The 26294-nt window shown below is 37.4% G+C and overlaps 1 protein-coding gene across 7 annotated transcripts in view; it reads right to left on the bottom strand.

Annotated features, from left to right (window-relative positions):
- The window catches only part of AVL9 (AVL9 cell migration associated), a 38281-nt gene that overhangs the window by 9887 nt on the left and 2100 nt on the right, over nucleotides 1-26294 (bottom strand). For 5 of the 7 annotated variants that reach the window (XR_016467631.1, XR_004168972.2, XM_090142269.1 and 2 more), the window contains exons 2-11: nucleotides 14499-14619; nucleotides 11967-12052; nucleotides 10229-10300; nucleotides 9528-9617; nucleotides 9130-9196; nucleotides 8441-8481; nucleotides 7332-7370; nucleotides 4595-4664; nucleotides 3470-4014; nucleotides 687-821 (exon numbers count right to left, since the gene is read on the bottom strand). Coding sequence is in view for 5 of the 7 variants with exons in the window: in XM_090142269.1 (XP_089998395.1) it covers nucleotides 687-821; nucleotides 3470-4014; nucleotides 4595-4664; nucleotides 7332-7370; nucleotides 8441-8481; nucleotides 9130-9196; nucleotides 9528-9617; nucleotides 10229-10300; nucleotides 11967-12052; nucleotides 14499-14619 (1266 nt within the window). In the remaining 2 variants the exon portion in view is untranslated. Of the gene's footprint in view, nucleotides 1-686; nucleotides 822-3469; nucleotides 4015-4594; nucleotides 4665-7331; nucleotides 7371-8440; nucleotides 8482-9129; nucleotides 9197-9527; nucleotides 9618-10228; nucleotides 10301-11966; nucleotides 12053-14498; nucleotides 14620-21737; nucleotides 22459-25755; nucleotides 25902-26294 lie in introns of those variants that run through there. The other 2 variants (XM_090142267.1, XM_090142268.1) reach the window with 2 other exon arrangements.

Genomic DNA, 26294 nt, shown 5'->3' with positions numbered 1-26294 from the left:
AACAAATATAGAAGAGAAACAAATGACCAATGAAATTCTGAATGAACAGTTGTCAGTGTCAGATATTGCTTTAATTCAACCTGAAACTGATAATCTTCCTGGTATATAGCAAAGCCTGCTCATTTGACAAGATTTAGAAGAGGAAGTTTGGTGCTCACATGTGTTTTCTTAGAGGCTCACTGATTTTCATTTCAATTTATTAAGTTGATTACCTACCAACACATAGCTATCTCAGGATATCAAATTTTGATTATATAGTTGTATTCACTTACTAGAACACAGTGCTTTCTTGGATATTGTTTGCCCTGTTGATTAAATCAAGCCAAAGTCAACATTAATATGCTGTATTCTCAACTGTTCCTTAACTGCGGGCACTGCTTTTTGAATACCTTACTACAAAGCCATGAGAAGAAACCACGACATGAGAAGTAGAACTTCACTAGTGACAAAATAAATTAAAAAAAAAATAATAATAACCTGCAAATTCAAATACAATATCTAACATCAAGACAGACACGTGACTTTCGCAAGATAAAGTTATGTCCCAATGGAATAAGCTTCAGAATTTAAGAATTTATTTCACAGAGAAGTAATTCAAAATTTGGGCATGAAATTCTACACTCAAAACACAACTTTTTTTCCCCCTCCTTCTTCAGTTCAAGAAGCACAAATACAAAGAGCCATACTTCCACAATTGCATCGCTCAGATGTTTCTGCTGGCGGAACAGGATATTGGTGGCTCCCGCAACAAAGCCGCGGACTGTCACATCCGACAGAAGGTGATGTTGCTGCAGTGCCATGTATGGCAAGCAGAGGTATCCCTAAAGCAACAGAGATATTTAGAGGATTAATACAAAGATAAAAGACAAACCTTTCTTTGTTTTTTCTGTCCATATTCGGATTTTTTTCCCCTAATTAATAAAAGCCATCACACTGAACCCAGTACAGACAACTCTGGCTGCTACAATTTCACTATGTTACATCTCCAAAGCAAAGCAGCCAGATTCCACACTCGGTGAGTTTTCCAAGAGGTTGTACTGCCTTCAAGTCTCAGGACTGAAACTACAATACATTGCGAATAGAATGGAATCAAGTGTGTTTACAAGTGAACAAATTAAGCAATATAAATTGATGATGAGGTCTCAGGTTAGCTAAGAGATGGGAATTCAGTGGAGACAGAGATTCATCTCTCTGCTTGCATACCATGATGTCTTTCTATGTTCCTCAAGCCTACAGTGTCAGAGAATTAGAAACATACAGAACTGCTATCTGCATCTGGAGGATGGAAATTTCTCAGGTGCAGACAGCAGTCAGTTTTTGATGGGCACATGCATGCCTGCTTTAAAAGAACAGGACAGAAAGCAATGCACCATCTCTTCAACTACTCCATGCTTATGTAAATCTCGTATTCCACACTCCAATTTAATATATATAAAAAAAACAACCCAAAACACATTATTCAGAGTTATTCAGAGATCTCTGTGAAGCAGCTGTAGTTATTTAAAAGGAGAATTATAATACAGGAGGAGCAAAACCATGAAGTCGAGCACTCAGGTTTAATTCCAGCTGTTCAGCTGCAGATGGCATAGAGTTATTCACTAGTTGTAACTCAGAAGAGCTATCAGCATACTGGACAGAATTAAAAAGCAGGTGTACTTCATCACACAGTAACTGGAAACATACAGAAGAAAGGAGCACAGCTACTCCCTTTTGTTATATTGGATGCAAGGATGGCTTTCCAGATGACAAGCACTGAAAGCAAATGGTGTGTTGAAAGAAAAACAGTGTTTTGAGATGCAATCACCAACCTAAAACATTTTAGAAAATACAGCTTAATAAGCAAGCAAAGGAAGGCAGTGCTTTTCAATCATTCACTATTTAAAAGATCAAGTGTCAGTTCCCAGATTCACCTTCCTGTATAACAATGTTTATTTCAGTGAATGTGTTCAAACAAAAAAACAACAGTGAAAGTTAAATAGGTTTTAGACCTTACAGAACTGCTACTGAAGAAACAAATACCACAACCTCTGTTTCTCTGTGCTGCAGTGCACTTGGATCCATTATTGCACCATCTCACACAATTTCTGCCTTTTCACATTTGTCAGATTTGTTAGTCTTTCCATTGCATGGCACAAACGTGTTCAGAGAGCTCTAAAAGATTCCAACTTCCAGTAAGCAGTTAAACTATAACTTATGATCAGATTTTTCTGGTAGGTTTGAGATGTAGAGCCATTTTTGTTTTAATTACATCAGATGAACTCAGATGAAAAGAGCCTACGTGGAACAGAAGGTAAATGTACAAAATGCCAGCTTCCTTAAAATTGTTTGCTTTTCCATTTTATGAGCTTACTAGCAAACTAAGTTTGCACCCATAGGACCTCTTATCAATCACTTGCTTCTTACTTTCAATCTAGTATTTTCAATAGAACTAAAACTAATGCAAATTACAGGCTATTCTGTTGCTTAGATAAGAGAGTGAAGACAAACACCAGACTGTAGTTCTGTGCTGAAAATCCTTCTCTAACAGTGACTTGAGGCAATATAGGGAAAATAACATTTGAGTTGCTCACTTTGGTTTCTGTTTGTGCTGTTACCAATGAAAGGTATTCCAAGAAGCTCAAGTACCATTATTAAACAAAACATTCTGCAAGAAAATGCAAATAAACATCTCCAAAGGAAGAAATGCCTCTGTAACCTCATCAGCTTGAAGAGATACATCTCAATCATCTGCTTCGACAGCATATTAAAAAGAAAACAAAAAGATAAACCATCTCTCTTACTAACAAAGCTATCCTTAAAAGGGAGGCATTTTTTTCCATTTTAGACAGAAAACCAGTCCCAGTAGATGAACTGCTTGTTAACTAACAATGCCCATCAGGGCCCCTAAAGAAACTCTGGAATACCTGGAGTTCAGTTTGGCATTTTTTAGTGAAAGCTTGAAGCTCAGCAGTTCAGCACTATGCACATGGAAGAGCCATACACAACCAGGAATAGTTATCATACAAGGAAATGTGAAAAAATATACACACAAAAAAAGGAAAACACGCTCAGGTGACAGATAAGATACAGCTTTCATAATTAGTTTGGCTTAACATATCTAAACACTTCTTAAGTACTCTGATCTCAACCCATACAGATTAGATCAACAATTCTTCAGAGTAAAAGAAAACAGTAGTTACTGATACATACCATTCATTAACCATGCTGGGTCGAGAGGTTACGATCTTGTAGAATTGCAAATAGTACTAAGTATATGTATGAAAAAGAAGTGGAATGCACCTGCACACATCCCTTAGACACACACAGGCACTCTTTCCACCTGCGTATGAACATGCAGTCACTTGTCAGAGACTATGCCTCCACGTTTTGTAGCACCCTACTGTACATTTGGAATTCAGTAACCATAAATTACAACTCTGACAAAGAGAAGTCCTTATGAGTTACCAGATATCATGAACAACTTATTTACCTTTGTAAAAATAGCCAACGGCATACCATACTGGTCCTCTTCCAACCCAGATATGAGTCCTGGAACAAGCACCATGTGTCCTGTGTTTGCCTGGGGCTGCACAGTGATTGGAAGACTTTCAGAGCTCGGGCATTCACTTGGACGATTTTCCACCTGTTCTGATGCTGCTTTTTCATGTTCTCCTTTCATACCAGATTCCTCTAAAATGCTAGGATCTAAGGTCTCCCAGTCACTTTCAGAGGATTCTGGAGATGTGCGGGAAGGAACTTCCAAATGTTGCACAGTACCATTGGAGGACTGAGCTCCATTATAAGTCTTATCTGACTGGGAGAAACGCATGTTCGCTTTTTGACCTTCCATTGAATGGTTTCCTGCCATCTTCCTGCCTCCCTTCTCTGTTCCCAAGTTTGTGTTTGAAATATCACCAGCAGACACAGAAGTTGAGTTATCTAACCACGGTGTAGTTTCTTGCAAGCCAGCATCCTCTGATATGCTTTTTCTGGGTCTATAGTGTGAGCTGTCAGTAAGACCGTGCTCAATCATACCTGCAAAGTGACATCACACATTCAAGTCAGCATCTCAATATGATTCCAAATGACTTCTGTTAAAGACAATGAAGAAAGTGCCACTGTGTGCATACTGGAAATCACGTATTTTACACTACTTTGGGAAAAGAGAAAAAACAAACAAACAAAAACTACACCAAACAAAAAAAAAACCCTCTTTTCAGAAAAGAGGCCTACCTCAACTTTTTGTTTTGGGAAGGCTGGTTGTAAGTTAAGAATTAGTAAGGTTATGTATGGGTTTGTCTGTTTTGTTTTCAGAAGTTCAGCAGAAAGAATTTCTGATTTTTAAGGAACTTGGCTAATTCAGAGTCACATTTATGTTACCCACAGTTAATAAAGAAGATCCAGTGGCTTCAATTACACACAAGTAGTAATTCAGACAGTGCAAACAATGTTAGGAGGTATCTCCACACTACATGCATACGTCTACAAGTTATCCTGTTTTTCAGGCAACGTGTCAACATAATTCTGTTTTCATATAATTTGTTCCCCACATAAGGTGGGGAATATACATACAGCCATACTGTAACAACTGAGAAGTTCAAGGTTCTCTTCTTACCAGGAAATAATGACAGGACAGTCATCAGAGCTCCCACCAATCTATTTACTGGAGAAATATAAAACAGCACCTGGTAGCAGGAGAGGAGGGGAAAAAATAAAAAAGTAAAAGAACAAAAAGAGGGCAAGAGAGCAGTGGGGAAGTAGACAGAAGAGAATTAAAAAAATAAATAAATCAAAATTACAGTTGAGGACAACATAGAACACCAACTTTTAAAGGAATTTATTTAAAAAAAAGGAATTCTGCTTACCCAGAAAAGCTCTTACTAAAGCTCATATTAACTATTTGAATATGCATATTGTATACTTGTACTTTATAGTATTTATAATATATACATTATATGTATGTGCTTGTGGGCATAACATACAGTCAGATTTTTCTGCTGCAGTCAGCATGCTGACTGGATCAACTTCAGAAAAATTGATCAGGCAGGAATTGTTCCTGGCACTCTTAATTTGTAGTGCATTAAAGTTCTAGATCTAAATCTAAAGTTCTTCTAGATCAAAGAGGCCAGATAATCTCCATTCCAGAATTCTGGCAAAAACAAAAAAGCTCTATGAAAATATATGGAAGGTACATGAAATCTAGGATAACTGCAGCACGCATTTATTACAGATACCTTCCTATGATAAAAACTGAGTTTACAGAAACAGAAAACAAGACTGATATTAACTTTAGTGAAAAGTACTTAAGAACATAACTTCCTAGTTTCTTTTCAGGTGCTGGTCAATATGAAAACCACAAAATGCAATAGCAAGAAACTACAGCAGGAATCCTACAATACCCTTCCAGTTTTATGTTGTCATATGCCGTGTACTTGTAGGAAAACTTGTTTTTAAGACTACAGAAATAACTAAAGCCTATAGAGAAGCCCTTTGTCTTCAGGAAATTTGCTTAAATTTATCTTCAGTTTGGGTGGACTGCCAACTTAAGCCTTTTAATACTTTTATGTATTTGTTCCAGCAAGTCCCTCTGCCATCTTTCCATCTGCATAGGTGCACGTTCCTTTACCCCTCCTACATTACATGACCTACAACATTTACATCAGCAAACTGGGTGGTCCTGGCAGCAGAAAGTTAAATGATCACCACATGCAAGAAGTCTCCTAACCCAGCAACAGCTGTGAGGTGAAAAAAACAAACAGCAAAAACATTTCTAAAGCCTGTGGAAAGGTATCAACCAATTTGCCAGGAAAGCAGTTCATGGAAGGGAGGCATTTTTCAGCTCAAGGAAAATTGGCATTACTATAATGTGCAAAGCTTCTTGCACGTTATATTTAAGGTCTTTGAACATACATTTCCCCAGTTATTCTGGAACATTAACATCTGTCAGAAAATAGGCAGTGCCAGGAAACCAAAACTCTTGCTTTTGAAATAGCAAAAGTGTTGTCTGCCTGGTGGAGCTTAGGGGGAGCTTGGAAAAACTTCTCTCTTCTTCACTCTGTGCATTTATGATTTCTTTGAACTTCAGAAAATAACCCACTAGGAGCAGATATTCGGATCAGAAAATTGTAGCTCAGTGAAAGTTCTGAATTGTCATGATGAAATATGAACAACTTCAGCTTTTAAACAGATCAGTAGAGATACTTAAAATTTTTACTGAAAAAATGCATACTTTTTTATATATTACATATATATATAAAAATATATTAAACTGCATACATTATATATATTATATACGGCTTAAAAAAACCCATTGTAGACAAAGTGTACTGAAGGGATCTGAGGGAAAAAGCTTGCATTATTCCATCTTGATTACATACATATCTACATGTGCAATCCTACTATGTAATAATTATATTCTACTCAAGTACTTCTGTTTTAGAAGGTCATATTCACTGCCTTAGTAAGGATCCCTAGGCCACAGACCCAGCTATTTTGCTGTTTGTAGGCTGGATCCTACTGGCCTTCCAGTTGCAGTCAATGGGAAATTCTTATGTTCCTTCTCTAAAGGAGCCAGGTTTCCTCACAGCAAAGAATATGACACTAGGGGAACTGAAAGTGTTCCTTTAATTCTGTTTAAACATTAAGACAAAAAGTTCCTGCAAAGAAGCATCTGGGAATTATAGATATTCATCACTGGAAGTTCTTCTGTTTATCTCTTGATACCCCAAGACAAGAAAACAACTGTCTTTTTAGCCCAAGGCAAACTCTAAGAGATTTCTGTTTGTTGGCTGGTTGTTTTAAAACAAATCTGCGTTCTCAATTCAGCATGACTTAACAGAAATGACTCTTTACATCGTCTCCTACGGCTGTCCACACAATTCAGGTTTGTAAGACAATCCTTGCACAGGTTTCTTTGGGTATGTCTATCTAAAACAGAACAAAAAATTCTACTTGGTGAAAGCTGTAAAGCTGTATGTGCCATTTTAGGTCTCAACATTTCCTATCTATTTCTTTGCATAAGTACCTACTTGCATCCCATACATCTTTTCTTGTCTTCTATAAGATGTTAAGTTTCCCCACTCACATTTAATTGTGTTTTACTTCACAGCTACTGATCAAAGTGGAGAATGCATATAACAGCAGCAGAAACAAATTTATACAGCAACACACAGAAGTTACTTAGAGCATTCTTTCCTCATCTGCACATATATGTAAAACTGCTGATCATCAATCCAGATCATTTTAACTTTTCTTTCTTTAATTTTTCGCTGCTATGTTCTACATATTTTCATATTTAAAAAAAATAAGCTGTTTCTATTTCAAATATCTGCCCCCAGCCAACAAAATGATACCTTCTTCTCTAGAAGAATCAATTTAAAAAGGATCAAGACCTGAAAAACAAAGGAAAAACACAGTAAATGAGGCAGTGCCATTTATCAAAACTACCGTGCAAGTTTATCCTATTCAAAATTTCTCTGCATAACTGTCAAATGATCAACTCTGAACAACAAAAACCAACCAGTGTTTCAATACCTTTTCTCCACTAGAGCTCTCTTTGAAATGACATTTGAAACTCACACAAAAAAATTCATGATTGGTAATTCAGATCATACATAGCTTACGAAGAAGAAAGAACACATTGTATCATTCTAGAATTTTTTCTAAAAATTGCATAAACACAAAAGTTCTTTTTACAAAATTACAGAAATAAGTTGAGCCAAACAACTTATCCAGGAACAGCTTTCACCTTACCTAACGTTAGACATCTACAGACAAGACATCTAGATCAGAGCTGCCTATACTCTTTAAACCCAAAAAAAGGAGACACTTCTGGGGCAATGACCAGCACACACGTGAAGTGAAACAAAAGGAAATTCTACCCCAAATGTGTATTAAGCATGCACAAGTACACCATTAAATGCAGAACCTCAAATTTCTTTCCTTGAAGCCTCTCGTTACAGACTTTAAATGCTATTTGTAACTTAGCTACAGGATACAAACTCAATTTCAACAGCCATCAAGAAAAACCAATGGGAGAAATTACTAGTTTCTTTGGTGGCAGGAGCTGCAAAAATTACATATTGGGAAAAATATCTCAACTGTCTGCAATGACTTTAGCAGTATTCTTCCATCACATTTATTTGACAAGGCACAGGAAATAGAAACAAGACCATAATTGAGATACCACTTTCTCTTTGGGCCAGGACTAAAGAATTGTAACACAAACCTAAAAATCCACAAGAAATCTGAAAGACAGACAAAAGTTCTCATTATGGAACTTACTTTTACAGAAGATCTGTAGGTGGAAATGAAAAATCAGGAGACTGTAACCAGAAATACTTCAGGAACAATCTCACTTCTAGCTCAGGTATGTCTAAACATTTGTCTTCCAGTTCTTCAAAAAGCATTTTACTCCTCAAAATAAGTGCTGTATTTTATAAGTCTAGCAGAAAAAACCTACCTTGTGTCTAAAGTGAAGAACAAGATCCCGAGGAGATAGACCTGAGACACCAAAGGAACAGCAATTACTCCACTTTATAGCTAGCAGAGATAGTAACATTAATTCCTACCAACTTTTGGTGGGGGAAGGGGGTATGCCTATTATGCATTCTATGTGAACCTTGGTTATTTCAGTAGCAGAACTCATAGTACCTTCTCTCCTTCGTGCAGGTGAAATAGTTAAATGACAGTGGAGACAATAATGTGATTAGTCACACTCTGAGTTACTCCTGTTGGCTGCAACAGCATTATGGAAACACTAAACCCCACATTGTGCTTTCAAAAAATACAAATAAGAGTCAGAAGAAAACAGGAGATTTCCCAAATAACAGACAAAAGATCTAGCATCCCATAACATCATCTTAAAATTAAGAAAGTACTATTTCCCAAAAACAGCTAAGCAGACATCTGTCAGACTGACAGGTCAAGATGTATGATGACTTTCAACCCACAGCTAACTTCTGTTACGAAAGCAACACTGCACTTATTTGACATTTATTTAAATCCATGAAGAAAAGCGTAACAGAATGCTGTGCAGGCACACTGACCTCTGTGCTTAATCTGTTAATGTACATAAGCAAATCAGCTAAGGAAGGAACATGTTGATTAGCATAACGTTATCCCTGCCACTTGTACAAAAAAGCCACTTACCAAGATAAACTTGTGACCCTTCTAACAAAGTCCCTCCCAAGGAGCTATTCATATGATCATAAAGTTCCTGTAGAAGTATAAACAAAAGCACACACAAAAAAAATAAAATAAGGTCATTAATGGTACACAGTCATACAATATCCAGTATTAAAAAGATTGTCTTACTGAAGGATTTCAATGCCTTACTCCAGAAAGAAAGTCATATTTTATTAAGAGTCAATGGAGATACAAGTTGAATATCATGCTCATTCTTCTATTGCAATACATATCAAATTTGTAATCTGTCATGAGGGTCATATAGGTTCTCTAAGTATTAGAAGAGCTGAATAGCTGAATGACCTATGAAAATGAAATACCTGAGCATACCTGTTCCATATAGTTTTTACTTTAAAAGTTACCTTTAGAATTGAAATTTGCGAGAAGTCTTTTTCTTCAAAATATGCATGAGTAATGAGCTGCAGCTTTGCCTGAAGTAACCCATACAAAGGCTTGAAAGAAAAACAAGTGAAAAAAAATCAGTCCAGTTGTTTTGAACATCAGCTTTCTCCCTTTCTAATCTTCCAATACAGTCACTTTATTACACACAGAGTTCACAGAAGGAAAGCGATAGACCTGAATTCTTAGTTGCTAACTTACAACATCTTTCACCTGTGCTCATTTTAAATTATTCTAATTATTTTGATTCCACTTGTATATACCATACCAACACCGGACATCTCTCCAAAAAAGTACTTTCCTGTTTAAAACACTGCTCATGCAGCTGTAAAGGCAGCTCTTCCTTCAGCCTTAAGCACAGAAAATTTCTACTCTCTGCCTGGGGAGTAGTAGGTTTTGCTAACTAACTAGTAAAGAAGTCCCCTCAAAGGAAGAATATACTATTTCTGTGATCATCTTAAAAGCTCTTTCATGGCTGATAATAGGCACTCCCTCAACAATAACACCTAAACTCCTATTACATATGAAGAATTAGTAGTGCTTAAGAATCAGCAACAACTTAAAAAATAACATATTTAGAGCCAAAAGTTCTATTAAAAAGTATGGAAAACAAGTAATATTTAACACATTATTTAGGATTGTTTTGAGATTTGAACATTCTTACCAGCTGACTGAGAACACAGACACTTTTCTGCACTGTTTCTCGGGTGATGTCTGCTTGTCGCACTTTTAATGCCTAAGAAATAGAAGTATAACAGCATATTTACCTAAACACACTCCCAAAAAAACTGTTGCACAGGTCAAGATGCCACATATTCCCTATTTAAACAAAATCCTAAGATTCCCTGCCTTCAGTGGCGGAATACCCAAATCACATCTAAGTACGTTTTTACCTATTAATCATAACACTGATTCTGCAGTTATGTTCTCAACTCACTAAGCACAGCATAAATCCAAATACAGCTGTAATGACAGGCAGAAGACTGTTTGAAAGACACTATTATGAGTAAATAATCCTGGAGCAGCCTAGAAGCAGCCCTGGAAAAGGCAATGCAATGTACCTGGAGAGAAGCAGTCACAACAGATAGCTCTTCTCTAATATTATCTATGAAAATGAACTGGGCTATCAAGTCTTTACCTGGAAATAGTTTACTTTCTCAAGGATTTTCTCTAAGCCATCCATAAAATAAAGGAAGTATTATCTCCAGAAGGAACTCCATTCTCAGCCAGACCAAACGGCTAAGGTAATTAAGAGCAAAACTAAAAAGGATAAGGGCAGAAATGCAGTACCAATTCTCCTAACTGCATAAACAGTGTGTGGATTGCAGCCCACACATCAGAAAGCCAGATGGAGAGGATGCTTGAGTTGTTATATGAAACACACACTGTTTTGTATTCTACTTTCTCCAAAGAGTACAATTTAAACAACCATTTTAATTCGTTAGTGAACAGTATAAACTTGAAATGAAGACACAATAAAGCCATGTTAAAATAATTGTACAGTTAAATAGAGCAAGACTAATCACAGAATAAATGTGAGGACTGGCTGTAAAGATTGTGAGTATGCTAAAATCAATGTTAAGTTCAAAAGAAACAGAACTAAAACCTCCACATGGAAAATTTCTCCTATAGCATAAATAGAAACATGAAATATAACTAAGGTGTGCTGAAGACAGGGTACAACATTTGCATCTTCTGAATACAGAACTAATTTAGCTCTCAAATCCACATGGCATTCCAGATTCTTGGCATGCCACTTGAAAAGAAATGATTGTTATTTATTTTTCAAGAAATCTGTAATAACATCTCAATCGTAGTTATGTAGACTACTGCCACTGCTACTTTTGAAAATTAAATGCACACTGTAGCTCTCACCAGTTTTTTCCAGCTTTATTGCTAAAAATTCAGTAACAGTAGGTGCCTACAATGAATGGCAGGATTCTGATTTACCATGCAAGCATTTTTTTGGCAAAGAAGATTTGCATGATACCAATAAATACTCTAAAATTCTTCAGTCACATACTAGAGAAATTTAAACTGCTTCCATCCAAGAGACTTTCTTCCTGGCAACAGGACTTGGCAGCCTGAGTGACTGTCAGTTTTGCTATTTGGGACTAATGCCTGGGTTAGTTCTCAAAAACAAAAACATTTATCAATTGTCCAGGATGTTTAAAAAAAAAAAAAAAATCAAAATCAAAATATGCTTGCTGACATAAAGGAAATAATAGTCCTCAAGTTCTGTAGCTACCTACTGTGTCCATTTTCATAGTTTTAAAAGTAAGCTGATCACGTAGTTTGAATGTTGGTGTATATAATACAAGCCACTGAATTTCAGAATTATTAGTGCCTATTATTATTAAGCCTATTACTTCAGTAATATCACTCATAGCTTAGAAAGTTACCTTTGCTTCAATCTGCCTATAGCAAGAGACACCATATACTGTGGTTCGGTCCCCACATCTTGGTGGCAAATGGAAAAACACAGTATCTGTGAAAAAGAAAAGAATGTCCCATAAGTCACTAACAAGCGTAGCTTTCTTGTCATCATTACTTTCTTTATAAAAGAGTCTCTGCTGAAATACTGGTGCATATCTTTTCTGAGATGTTTGGGGAGGAAAAAAAAAAAAATAGTTATCAATAAAGCTATTCTTGCACCCAAATTAGAGTTTCCAAATTGCATGGTACTTTGTGGAAGAAGCTTCAGCATTGCTTATGTGGATATTCTGATGGCAGCCTCACATTTACCCTAATCGAGCTCTTTTAGAAGCCCACTGACAGATGTTCAGAAGCAGCTGTTGACAGCACAGAAGCGCCATTGAAACCAACAGCCATACAACTTTTCCAATTCAGTATAAAAGAATAAAGACAAAGCATTGGAAATCAAGGCCCACAGAACTGGTGGGACAGAGCATACAGCAAGACTGCAATGCCATTAGGAAGTTAATTGCAATGAAGGCAGGAAAACAAACCAAAACCATGAGGATATACACAGCTGAAAGGTTAGATTTGCTGATACCCTTGCTAAGGCAGATACAAGGTACAGCACTACTATGCTAGCAAAAGCTGTTTATTCACACAGTTGTAGCATTCACAGAATCACAGGGGTTGAAAGGATCTCAAGAGATCACTGAGTCCATCCCTCCGTAAAGCAGGGACCCTACAGTAGGTCACATAGGTAGACATCCAAACAGGTCTTGAATATCTCCACAGAAGGGGACTCCACAACCTCTCTGGGCAGTCCTGTCACCCTTACAGTAAAGAAGTTCTTCTGCATGTTTGTATGGAACTTCCTGCATTCACATTTTAGGCCATTACTTCTTCTCCTATCACTACACACCAGGGAGGAGAACCTGGCCTCATCCATTTGTCCCCCACCTCCCTTTCAATATTTACAAACATTAATCAGAGCCCCCCCTCAGTCTTCTTTTCCCCAGGCTGAACAGACCCTGGTCTCTCAGCCTTTCCTCATGTGAGAGATGCTCCAGGCCCTTCATCATCTTTGTGGTGGACTCCTTGCTGGACTCCTTCTAGGAGATCTGTGTCATTCTGAACTGAGAAGCCCAGAACTGGACACAGTTGTTTAAATGTGGCCTCACCAGGGCAGAGTAGAGGAGGAAGATCACCTTCCTCGAGCTGCTGTCCACCAGAACACAAAAACATTTCACTGTGCAAGTGTAACATGAAAAAAAAATAGCAAGAGCGAGGCTTATGCCATGAAGTACACACACACACACACACACACACTTGGCTGCTACTGCCAAAAGTTCATAAGTCATAAGTAAGGAAAGGAAAAATACATATTGTGATTGTTTGGCTTTTGAAAAGAATAAAACCTGTTGTGAAATCAAATAACACAAAGGAAGTAAAATGCTTCTAACAAACTGAACAGAACAGATAACTTGCTGTGTATCAAGTCCAGTGGGAAGAGGACTTGTGTATTATAAAACTATTCCCTTGAATAAAGTATGGAGATATTTCCTCTTTGCAAAAATGTAACTGTCAGTGGGAGTTAGTTAAAAGCTCCATTTCAAATAGAAATGGAGTAACAGTTATTTTATGTTTACAGGAAATTTATCTGAAACAGATTTGATCATTTCAAGTTCATGTGCATTTTTACCCACAAACCACAGGGCTCTATACCCATTCTGTTGTCACATCTTGCCTTTTATTTTTTTCTTGCCAAAAACACATGTTGATAATCTCTTAGTGCAGCAATGAAACTGCTCAAAGTTGAGCATTAATTGAGATGATGCTGAGCCAACAGGGAACAGATAACTGAGGCTACATATAATTTTCCTAGCTTTGAATGCAGCATACTGTTCATTACATACTTAGCAATGCAGAAACAGAACAAAAATCATGACCTGAAGCAGAGAAACACTTATGGCTGCCAGAGAGTGGCTTCACAGCGAAAGTACCACTGTATCTTTCTATTCTGCTGACAAATACACTAAAGGTCCTGCCTTTTACATCTGCTAGTTTTCAAAACGTCATTCTACAGACACAGAACGACTTGTAGAATCACCAGAAGTTAGTGAAAGAACCAGATATATAATGAGTACATCATACATTACAAAGCTTAATTGTAGAGCTTCATTTTTTCCTTACCTCAGAACTAGATTAGGTTTTACTCAGGAGTTAATTCTTGCCTCAGATAATGGCTTGAAAGAAAGCTGGCAGCCTTCTTTTGCACTAGAACAATGTAACCTTTAAAGTGAATTTTTGAGATCTGATTTCTTCTTCATGCAGGAGATACTCCTTTATGATTTATTTTCTCTGAAGTTTTGTATCAATTATTCTGCAGCTTAAACAAGAAGTACAAGAACTCTAATAGCAAAGAGAATAGTTGGTCAACTGTTCAGATATTAGGGGTTTTTTTTCAGCTACAGTAGAAGCCTGTAGAAAGCCCCAACACATGCAACTTCCTCTCTTACCTTCCTGGTAGTTGTGAGCACCATCTGGTAAGGCAAGAAATGGCAAATATTTCCATTCTTCTGGTAAACTGTGGCTGTCATGTCCTTCTCCAGGCATCAGGGGAGGGTAGGAGAATTCAACCTAAACAAAGAAACAAAGAGGAAGCAAAAGGAGAACAGATTATTGTTAGCAAACAAGCAAGCTTCTGTAACTGAGCCTGGCATATTTTTCTTTAGCAATGGCATGGAAGAAAGTTCTTCTTCCTACTAGCATTCCTTCTCTCTCCAAAGAGATGGATGGGCTCACATGCAGTCTGATGGCAGGCCTTAGGAAGATCTGACTTCCATAGTGCTCCCTTCCAGCCTAAGAGATATCCAACCTCAAGAGATACACAAAACAGATGTTAAGAAGAGGATGTCACTTTCTTCCCTACATGCACATAGCAAGCAGCACATTGCTGCCCCTGCAATATCAGCAGGGGTCATTGCTGGGGCACACCCTGAAATCAGATTTGGCTTTTCATTGTCTCGAGTCCTCATGATGAGCTAATCTCTATCACATGCAAGCCTATATTTTACCCCCGTGGATACTGAATAATACAGCAACAGCAAAATACTGTTTTTAAAGATTTTTTTTTTTTTTTATGTCCTTCATCTCAATGATGCAGCAAGTTTTCCACATCTACTAGAAATGCCTCCTTTTCCTTTTCAAGAAATCCTGCCTTTCAATTTCACTTTTCATCTCTTTGCCTTTTACCACTTTTTCCTAGTATCAGAGGCAACCTCTATTTCTTGCACTACAATATCTGTCTACCACGGCTCCCCAGTCTTCACACTGTCATCCTTTATTGTTTTGTTTTCCTACGGACTTCTGAGTTTCCAGCCATTTTCAACAAGTCTTAATTTCCACACATACTTATCTTAAATTACCAAACAAAAATCTAGGCACGAGTTTAATCACTAGAAGAAACTGCTGCAGCATATTGCATCTCCTCTTGGAAGATGCTTGGCTAAAATCCAGTCAGCTGTAGGATGTATAAATGGAAATTTATAACTTGCAGGAAACCAAAAGCATGACAAAACAAGCTAGAAGGATGATAAAATAACAATACTATGAAAGATGAAAGCACTGAAGAAATAGGAAATAAAATAAGAAGTGAAATTCTTCACCTTAACACATGGTGTCACTCTTACCACAACCGATGCTACCTGTGTTCTTCTCATAACATGAAATTTGCTGACAACCAATTTAATCTTCTTGGTTCTAGCTCATAGTAGCTCAGGTGCTATCACATACCTCAAACAACAGTTTGGCTCCAACAATTCCAAATTCAACAGACTGAACAGGTATTAATGACACCACTGATAATCTTGTTTCATATCAGCCTGTTTCTTTCCAAGGTAAGCATCTCAATACAGGGATTTCTGCATTAACGTATGTAGGTGAGAGAAGATCACAAGACAAAGCAGAATTAAGATTGCTGAAGTGAGCTTAAATAATCTATTTTATACACGGATGTCATGATACATCTGATTTACATGTAGTAATACCCCTCTCTTTTCCCAAAGCGATCTATGGAGGGAACTCTCAAGTTTCTTAGGAAGAATTCCATTTGTGCAGCTTAATAGACTGCAGACTGAGGAAGTACTGCCTCATTCTGTGGCAGCTGTAGGAAGAAAAAGGACAATACAACAGCAAAGACAGCATGCAATGCCCTGGAGAACTTCCTTCTAAACCTGCCTCCAACTTCAGAGTTCCAAGCAATTTCATTTCAAAGCAGTTAAGCTGAACTCTTCCTCAAGTAGTCACGGCAGGTGGGAATCGTGTCATCCAACTACTTATCAAAAAGCCAGAACTCCAAGCCAGTTTTCCTAAGCGTTCTACAGTCAGAAAAAACAGACACCTGCAGTGGATGATTCATCCAATCTGTTTCTTTCTATCATCTCCAAAGAGTGCGAGCTCAGGCCCAGAAGCCTAATTTGCAGATGAAAATCACCCTAAATGTTTCTCATCTTCCAGGCATCCTGCTTGACTTCTACAGAGCAATCTGCACAACAGCATAAACTGCAGTTAGGAACGTTCTGCAAATAAAAAACATGATTTCAAAACCAAAGCGTTATGAAGTGTTGAACAGTTTCAGAGAACAGCAAAAAATACAAAGATCCTCACACAAAACAAACCACAGTTCCTGGATAAATCTGGAAATGAAAATTGCACATGTAAAAAAACAAAGTAAATGGGGTAGAGAAAATCTCAGTTATATCACTTCTGAATTTCTGAACAACAGTCTCAGCAAAATTATTTTCTCAGGCTGCATAAACATGTGCTTCAATTTCCTTGTTCTTTGTTAATACATACATGCATTACAAAAATCGTCTGCAAACAAGAGAAACAATCTTTGTAGCGAAGCTCTGTATTCAACAGGAACATATATGAGTTATTAAATGCCTCAGCAGACCTTACAGTTTTCATCCCTTCAAATGAGTTTAAGAAGTCTCCTCAAAGTGAAATTCTTATTCAAAACTCAACTCCTCACAGACTTCAGCAGAAGCTATTAAAAAAAATAAAAATGCACCAGAGACTCCAGTCATTTCTTACTCTTTCAAGTGTCAGGGATCTTCATTATAGCTGGAAATATTGATTATAACTGTCAAAGAGTTTTGATGGCAATGTTTTCTGCCTGTTCCAATTGTCTTCTTCTGAATGCACTGTGCTACTAGTGGATTTTAGAACTAAAATCAATGCAGAATTCTGTAACACGATCGAGTGGAGAAATAAATGTAGACTTCATTGCACAAAGTATTTCAGCTTTTGTGGATGATCGAATTAAAACAAAATGCAAAAAAAATCCCAACCCTAAACTAAATAACAACTATTTCTGGAACTGACATTTGTATCTTTCTGTAATTCTACTACATTAACAGACCTCCTGTTAAGCAGTTCTTGTTGCATCCAACAGTTCAGAAGCAAAGCAGCTATTCATAAGCAGTCCTTTCTCCTCTGAAGAATAAAGAGAGTCCCAGCAAACACTTTTGATTCCTCCTCTTTAAAGAGACTTCCTAGCCAGAATAAATTTGCTAGATGTTCACTAACCTGCAGTAAGAAATGAGTGCGAACAAAGAAAAACGTATTTCTTACTTCTAGGAACTAAGATGATAGATTTTCTTAGATCAAATGCCTCGATATCATCTCCTACTAAATTACAAGTACACAATCAGAAGAAAGATACAAAAAAAATTTGGATAAAAAGAGGAATTCCCAAAAGATATATGCATGTCCATCTATCACACTCAAACATTGGACAGGTAGCCATCACTTATATTCAACAAACTTTTACTTAGGGCAGCTTGTTTTCCTTATATACAAAGTGTTGCTAAGTGACAGCAATCACAGCAAGAGCAAAATCTTCAGTGAACATTAACCAGCAATAAGTCAACACGCCGGTGAGTCAGTACAAATTACAGACTTCCCAGACTCCCCATCGCGTTTACAGTCACATGTTTGAACGAATTCATTTACAGGTTAACTCTTCTTACTTAACAGCATATATTCCCTTCAAATATTTTGAAAGATCTCTCTTCAGAATACAAATGATAATAATTAAAAAAAAAAAAAAACAACTGAACCCTAAGAAGTTTTTCCATTAATTCAACTGGAGTGGATTTAAGTTTAGACCTCTTAAAAAATTTGAGATATTTAAGACACAAGTATTATTTAAGACACAAGAATACTCTTAGTGAGGTGCTGACCTTAAATTACAGGGAGTGAACGCACTCCAGTATAAATATAAATAAATATAAATTAATGATCTCTTGATTGCTTGTATCACATTAATAGGTAGAACCATTGCTTCACATGAAGAGAAGAAAACTGGTAAAAACACTCACTGCATTCCTGTTTAGAACTTCTTCCTTCATAAATAATTTCAATCTATATCGATGGTATCAGCTATTCCAATCTCACTTAAGGAAACGAGGAGTAAGAAAAATAGGATATTAAATACTGAGGATACTGCTAAGCAGGAATGACTCCCCCCAACCCCCAAAACCCTACAAATCAAACTCACACATGAAAACTGACCTCTCATTTCAAATAAACCAGTATTTGTTCCTCACTCAAAGCTAGGATTTCTGAAGGTTTTTCCTTGATACCTTAGACCAAGCATAGACACGTGCAGAGAAAACCAGTGCACCAAAGATATTATCTGAATCACTGAAACAACTGCAGCATGCAGCCAAATGAAACTAGGCATACTGTTCATCTTTCATTAAGTCAGATTTATATGACAAACTTTTCCCATCAACATGACAGAAACAACAGATCAGGATCTACAGATGGATGAGCCTATCTGTAAATCAATCATGCCTGCAGTGTAATATAATGACCTCTAACAAAAGGATTTTTTAATATATATTTTCATATATATGTATTCATATGTCCGTATATATATTACATACATACAAATGGTGGAGAGAAATTAACATATTAGAAAGCAGTAGGACACTGCATTTTCTATCCTTCCAGTTCTTGAAACTTCCCCACGTGGCCCTATGATCAGAGCTCTAAAGCAATCACTTCTACAAGCTCTAAGACACCATTTGGATTGCTACAGATGCACTAATGAAGCAGGCAGCCCCACACCCTGCGTGTTACAGCAGCTAAGGAACTTTGATTTTTTGTATACACAACTCAGCAAGCTTTCAGAAGCAACGTGCCTGTCTAGATGTAACACTCTGGCACCACATACGAATGGTGGGATGGATTACCACAATTGGACACAAACCATGAAACGAGGCAGGGCTAGGAAACTATTGTATCTGCATACAAATTAGATTGCCAACTTTGTAAAAGAAGCAAGAGGCCATATTATCAGTACTGGAAAACATTCTGAATTAGGCAGTTAAAAGGTACAACAGAAGTACAGAAATACAGCTTTTACCAATTCAGTATTAGTTCATTTATTGAAGAGAGAAGTCAAGATTCCAGGTACAGAGTGCCACTTGCATAGCTCTAGGATTGGGTGTCATGACACAGAGAACAGACTGATAACAAGATGAACGCTAAAGGAAATGACAATGCATGGTGTTAAGTAACTAACAAAAGGTATTTAGGAAATTTCACAACTCGTAGCAGGGCAACTATGGAGAAAATGCTCAGTATGGAGCCCTTAGAAGAAATATTTTATTTTCTGTATGATAATAACTCAAAACACAGCTCTCTCTTTAAAACCTGAAAAACTGAACAAAGAAATGAAACAAAAAATTACATCACACCTGGGAACCTTCCTTGAACAACAAACACAAAATGCAACATAAATGGGTTACACAGACATGCAAAGACTCCCACCATTAATTCTACAGGAGACATTAGAATCTGTGGTATGGTTTACAGAAGTAAAGTGTCAGATACTAACTACACCATGTACTTTGCAATGCAGTGTAAATTTAAAACCATTAGGATCCCACACTAATTTGAGTGGCCTTTCTAATAAGCTAAAAGGCTTCTGTCAGAAATTCTACCTGCCGAGCATAAGCTAATCTTTGTATTTCCACTTAGCGCTCAACACATTATAGGCTAATTTTTGATACTTGTAATCTTTTACTGATGTTAATAATAACAACAGAAAATATGTTCGTAATGCTCCCTTAAACACTTCCTATTGCAAGCAGGAACAGAAACAAAGGAGTTGTGCTCATGATTACAGGCTATCATCCGTAGAGCCAGCAACTGGTGATGGCTGATGGCCTCAGCTTGCTCCAGGTGAGGGCCAGGTTGGAGATTTCAGGAGCAATTTCTTCTCAGAAGAGCAGTGATGCTCTGACACAGGCAGTGGGTGGTAGTGACCTTGTGCCACTGCACCAGCATTATTTCTAAGCTATGGCTGCTTAGTACTGCTTAGGAGGAACAGTGCCTTCCTGCTTCCTTCAACTAGATTCCAGTGCAGCTCCTTTCCAACGTTCTTTTTTTGTTGTTCCTGTAAAAGGCCCTTATTTAACCACTGGAGAAGATCACCTGTTGCACTGTAGTGCTTACTGCACACCACCAAATCCAAAGACACAAGAACTTGAGGAAGACTAGGCACACACAGCACTTACATTGTTATGACAGTGTTAAGCAAATCTAATAAAGGCACAACCTATTTTAGAGGTCGGTAATTCTCTCTTGGAATCAAGTGCTATAATTAAGGATACAAAAACCTGGAAACATGAGCAATGTTCCAGTTCATAGAAACAGCAGGTTTAACTTGCTCTTTCCTTAGACAACTCCTCATTCTGCAAACAACTTCAAATATAACATGCCAAAAATTCTGATGATATTCACCTGACCTCTCGTATGCTCTCTAGACAAAAGTATAAACAGGCCACATGCACTGATTGCTCAGGCCACTGCACTTGCTGATTTCTGCAGATCACAATAAGCATTACCTTCCACAGCTAAAGTATTTGAAGCTCTCAAATGACAGGATGAGTACATACATAATTTGAGAAAGTAAGAAATCATCATCTTGTTCTCTCTACAATATCAAAATATATTCACATTCCTTTAAAAAAAAAAATACATATCAGTTGTTTCATTTATTTGCACACCAAGAATAGAAATTACAGCCAGTCAAGACAGGAAGAATGATCTTCAAACAGTCCACACAAAACCACTCACACAAACATGCAAGTCACACAATACTCAGAAGAAAGCAAACATTGGGTTTACATGAAGATGTTAAAATACTCAAAAGTATTTCAAAGGTCTTTCAGACAAACACAGGGATTCCAAGAGCATATGCATTTCTGTATTTACAGCAGTCTGCCACTAAGTGACATAAAGAAGCTATTCCCCACGGTGTACAGAAAATGGCAGCTTATGCTGACCTACTGACTTTACAGAACAGAGATCCCAAGCAAACAAAAGTGACTGGTAGCACGATCAGTCCAAGACATACACAGTACTTCTCTGCAGCACAGTTAGAAATCTGTATGTTTAAGTAAACAAAGGGCAATTTGGAACATATTGAAACACTCCAGAGTATACTCTAGGCCACGTTCACTCATTGCACAAGGACAGATGTGGCTTGCAGAACTGCCCAGGACACTATGTGCAGAAAAGCCTGGTTTTGCCTTACTGCTTCATAAATAAGAAGGTAGATAACCAGGCCATAACTGGTGACAGTGGAGCCTATGGGCTTCACTACAGGTGGAGACCAATTTACAGACATTTAACAAGTTCATGGCCTTGTAGCAGAAATAGAGGATCAGGTTTCTTACCCCAGATTCGGTAGTGCAGTAGTAGAGGGACCTTAAAACTTTTCAGCGGGCTAACAGCGACTTGTGTGCAACTCCTTCCTTCAAGTACTTCCAGCTTTGCTGAAATCATTTTTTCTTCCTCTCCTTTTAAAAAGAACCACTTTTCATTTTAACTTTGCCATCAAAATGAATCATTCTGTTACAGTACTAGCATATTTTAAGCCTTCCTGCATCATCAACCTTCTCTCTCTGCCTTGCCTTACATAAATAAGACTTAAGATGCAGAGAGCTCAAACAAACTGCCTAGCACAGAGGAGTTCCAGCAGAGAATTACACCTCACTTCTCTCTATGTTCTTCAACACAACGTGCACCAATTTCTGTTCAGATTAGATTTTTACAAAGGACTTCTATCATATGACAAATAAGAATTTTTTACACTGTGTTGCTTTCAAAAAACTGAAGACGCGTAACGGCAAATCGAGTTCTTTATCTCTGACTGTAACAGAGCCCTTTCCCTTTATTTCCTATCGAATCAATAGCCATCACTTCAGCTCCTGAAAACTACCAATGAACTCAGTACCAATTGCTCCAGAAAAAATGGCATGAATAGTCCTGAAATCTAGGTCTAACAATCCTACACTGAAGTAGGAAATCACCAGAGCTAACCAAGAGCCAGTGACCTGGACTGCTTCCTTGCAGCAACAGCTAATGAACCAAAGAGCTATAGATGCTCTGAAACCAATTACACTATTTTTGTCTGGCTCTCTAGAAATAATCAGTTTACGTTCAAATGATGATCAATTTTAAGGATTTCTCTCTCAAGTCCTTTCCCACCTTTACCCCTGTTTACACTTGAATTTCATAGGCCATTTAGACAAGTATTTTTGTTCATCAGACAACTTAATCAGGTAAGGAACATAGTGTCATGTCTTCCAGGTTTGTGTCAGTGGCAAACCCTCTACTGGAAGATCTACAGATTACTACTTATTGTGGGCTAAAGCTATTACAGCTGAGACAGTACGAAGCCAATAATCAAATACTGTGAGCCCACTTTTGTCTGTACGGCGTTTTCTACAAATCATCTTGAGACATCTTGCTTGCTCTGTGTTCTTATAGCTAGGAACTATACCACACACGTGAAGGATACATGTTGTGTAATAAGGAGCTGAGAAGTGAAGATGATCTGAGCAGACAAATGAGGAATTTAATCTTTTTGTCTTAACTGTTACTAATTTTGCCATTTCTGGCTCTAGATTTGTTGGCTTGCAAAAATATATATAGCATTCCACTCATTTTTATTGGATCTTCAGATAATTTCCTCATTTTTCCTGTATGATTTAAGTAGTAAACTAAACAAACCAATCTAATCAAGCACAAACTGCTATTAAGACATGAAAGGCTAAGAAGGAAAGAAATATAGCTAGCACCTTTTTGTGGGATCACCATGACCTGGTATCTGTGTCAATGAAGCAAAGTTTTCCTCCACAGGGCTCAATTCATTTGCATCCTGTATAACTCAAGAAGCCGAGCAGAAACTACTATCAAATCAAAATAGAGTGTTTTTGTGATGACAGTGAGCAACTACATGCAATGAATGGATGTAACTACTCTTACCAGTACTGAACAGGTATCAATAAAGCAACTTCTTAGGACTACTTTTTAAATCAATCACTCATTTCATTTTAGAGAAATGAAACTCACAACTGAATACTACACAAGATCTCTGCACATTTCAAGATTTCTGCTTTTATTTAAACAAGTACTGACAAGGGTTCCCATAACAAGTCAGCCTGTACTTACAAAGGGAAGAAACTCATCATAATGCATGCTTCAAGCGAATTATCATTCCCTTCTTTAATGGGCTGGATGAGAGCATGTCAAATACTATAAGGATCTACATTACAGCCAAGCTTCTCCTCCCATTCTATAAGCATACTGCCATAACTCCATCTTCCTTTTGGCAAAATGATGAGCAAACAGCACTTTTGGAATATTTCCCTGGTAACACAGTATAATTCAATAGCTAATAGGACCAATAGCTAATAGGACCAAATGAGGAATTTAGGGACTTGCTAGCAAAACCAAACAAAAGCACACAGCTTCTCCAAAAGCTCACTCAATACTTTGCTGAGAAAACTTCTTAAAATGGATTTTTTTTTTTTTTTTTAAACTTTAAAAATGCAATACATAACTCTTACACAGCACAAAGCCATCTTCACAGTGAGGAGCAACTCCAACTTTAACAATTACACAGGATACTAAGAACTCAGACTAAAGGTATGTATGGTAAACCTCAAATTTCTTACATAACCGTGCTTCAAAGGGAAATCAGACCCACAGTATAACAACGTGTCCTTGGAAGGGGCATGCAGAAAGAATGTCATGTTTGGACTATGAATCAAGGGACACATGGAAATGGACAAATTCCTTCGATTTCACTCTTTTTTAAAACAAACGTATCCAGATTTTTTTCAAGCCTATGCAAGAAAAAGATGTTCTAATACATTTCCACATCACACAAAATGTTTTGTTGCATAGATAAGTACTAGAGAAGCTTAACCTGTAAGTTAAACAACAGGAATAGCTGCACACTTCAGACAGTCAAAATCTAACCAGAACAATACTTGCCTAAGAATGCCTAAGAACCTAGTTACTTGTTAGCAACAGCAGAGACCACAATGTCAGAGCTTGTTGTCAAGTTACACATCTCTATATACATAGCAGCTTTACACCATGTTTATATTACTACCCCATTCTATTCAAGAGATAGTTTCTGAAGAAGTCAGGTGATGAAGACACCTATGATCAAGTAATCTGTCAAAATGCCTAACTCTGTATGCATTTCTTGGTAACGCTACTGAGAGAACACAGATGGAAACAAAGAAGTGAAAGGAGCCTTCTCAGGGAAAAAAAGCCAACAACAAACCAACAACACACAAAAATAAGCCCAAACATCACAACTTTAATTGCTGTTATTACAGGCTATATGATCGCTCATTCTTAAATTCACTAAGTTCAGACTGTATTACTCTCATTCGAAAGCTGCATTATAACTTTGCTTTTCTATAATTCATTTATCATACCTAATCTATAGCTTGTCCAGTTCAAATCCATTTGTTCTTGTGCCAGCACTGTCTTTTAGATTAAATAAATATTTTTCCTCCTTATTTTTCACTTTCTGACATTCTCCTGGAATACAATCACGTGTAATGCAGTGATTCAATGACTACTTCAAATACCATTAGCAAACATTATCAAAAGAGAAGTCTCAGATCATCAGCAGAGCTGTCTTCTGCAGACAAACTCTGAACAGAATCAGTGAACTGACTAGCAGAAAACCAACCTAGCAGAAAACCAACTTACCGAAACAAAGCTTATTTTTTCATCACCTCAGTTCCCCATTTCAGTTCACCATAGAACTGCTTCTCCTCTGCAGCAGTGGAAAGGTGGCAGAGAAAAAGGGCAGAATACTCACATACTCACTGAAGTCACTGAAAGCATTTATCTGACTATAGCCTCAAAACTGACCTCATTAGCCTACCTAGCCTCTTCCAAGTCATTTTCCTTCTCTAAAGCAGACAGTTCAAGGGATATCACTTCAATTTCTGGAAGTGGCAGAGATAATCTGAATCCATTTGTATAAAGGTTGGATCAGAATGTTTATACGATGATAAACATATTAATACTATTAATATTATGTTACAGGAAAACATACGTTGCCCACTTTCCTCCAAATCACTCCACTTTTGTGGCTTACCCTGGATCACATGCAGTCTTTTTTCCTCTTCCAGAGGTCTTCCAATGTTAATTCCTAAGCATACATCATTATTATTCATTTCTATTACATGACTTCATCATGCATCCCTTTTCCACCATCACAGTATTCACTGTTATCCAGTCATTGCATGACATCCCAGTCTTCCTTTGTACCAGTGACTCCCCAGGTTCAGTATTCAATGTTAGATTTGAGTGAGTACATGCTGCCATAGCCACTCACAAAAACCCAATTCAGAATTGAGAAACACCACTCGCAAGCACCTCTCAGATCAGTAGTTCCTCTTCTATCCTCCTCTAGTAGTTCCAAATCTGTTGTTGCTTTATCTTCTCCATACCGGTCCTTACCCGAGTTCTAGCTCTTGTACTAATTCTCCAGCATCTCCAACTTCAACAAAGATTTTGTTTTACTGCGAGATACATGATCAAATTCAAGGCAGGTTAGAGCTACTACATTTCTTTTACAGATAAATTAAATCAATCATTAATTCTTATAAAAGATGCAGGTCAGTCAGGCATGAGCTATCTTTAGCGAATCCACATAGGCCTCACTCTACTTATTTTCATATTGTTAATTAAATTCTTTCCTTCACAAATTCTCTAGAGCCTTGCATGCTACTGATGAAGCTCATTAGGCTGTGGCTGTGCATCTCCCTGCCTCCAGTTCTTTTTGGACACGTTCTATGTATTTCAGTAACAAATCTGTTTAGTCAGAGGTAGAACACATTTAGAAGCCTTGTTCTTAGGGCTCCAGTTTCATGGATGAATTCTTCCTAAGTTCTGAAACGAGCTATCTGAATTTT

Source organism: Phasianus colchicus, chromosome 6, assembly GCF_987193195.1.
Source record: "Phasianus colchicus chromosome 6, bPhaCol1.hap1.1, whole genome shotgun sequence".
Classification (NCBI taxonomy): Eukaryota; Metazoa; Chordata; class Aves; order Galliformes; family Phasianidae; genus Phasianus; species Phasianus colchicus.
Note: the sequence above shows the minus strand (reverse complement) of the source record. Positions and strands in the feature narration are given on the sequence as shown.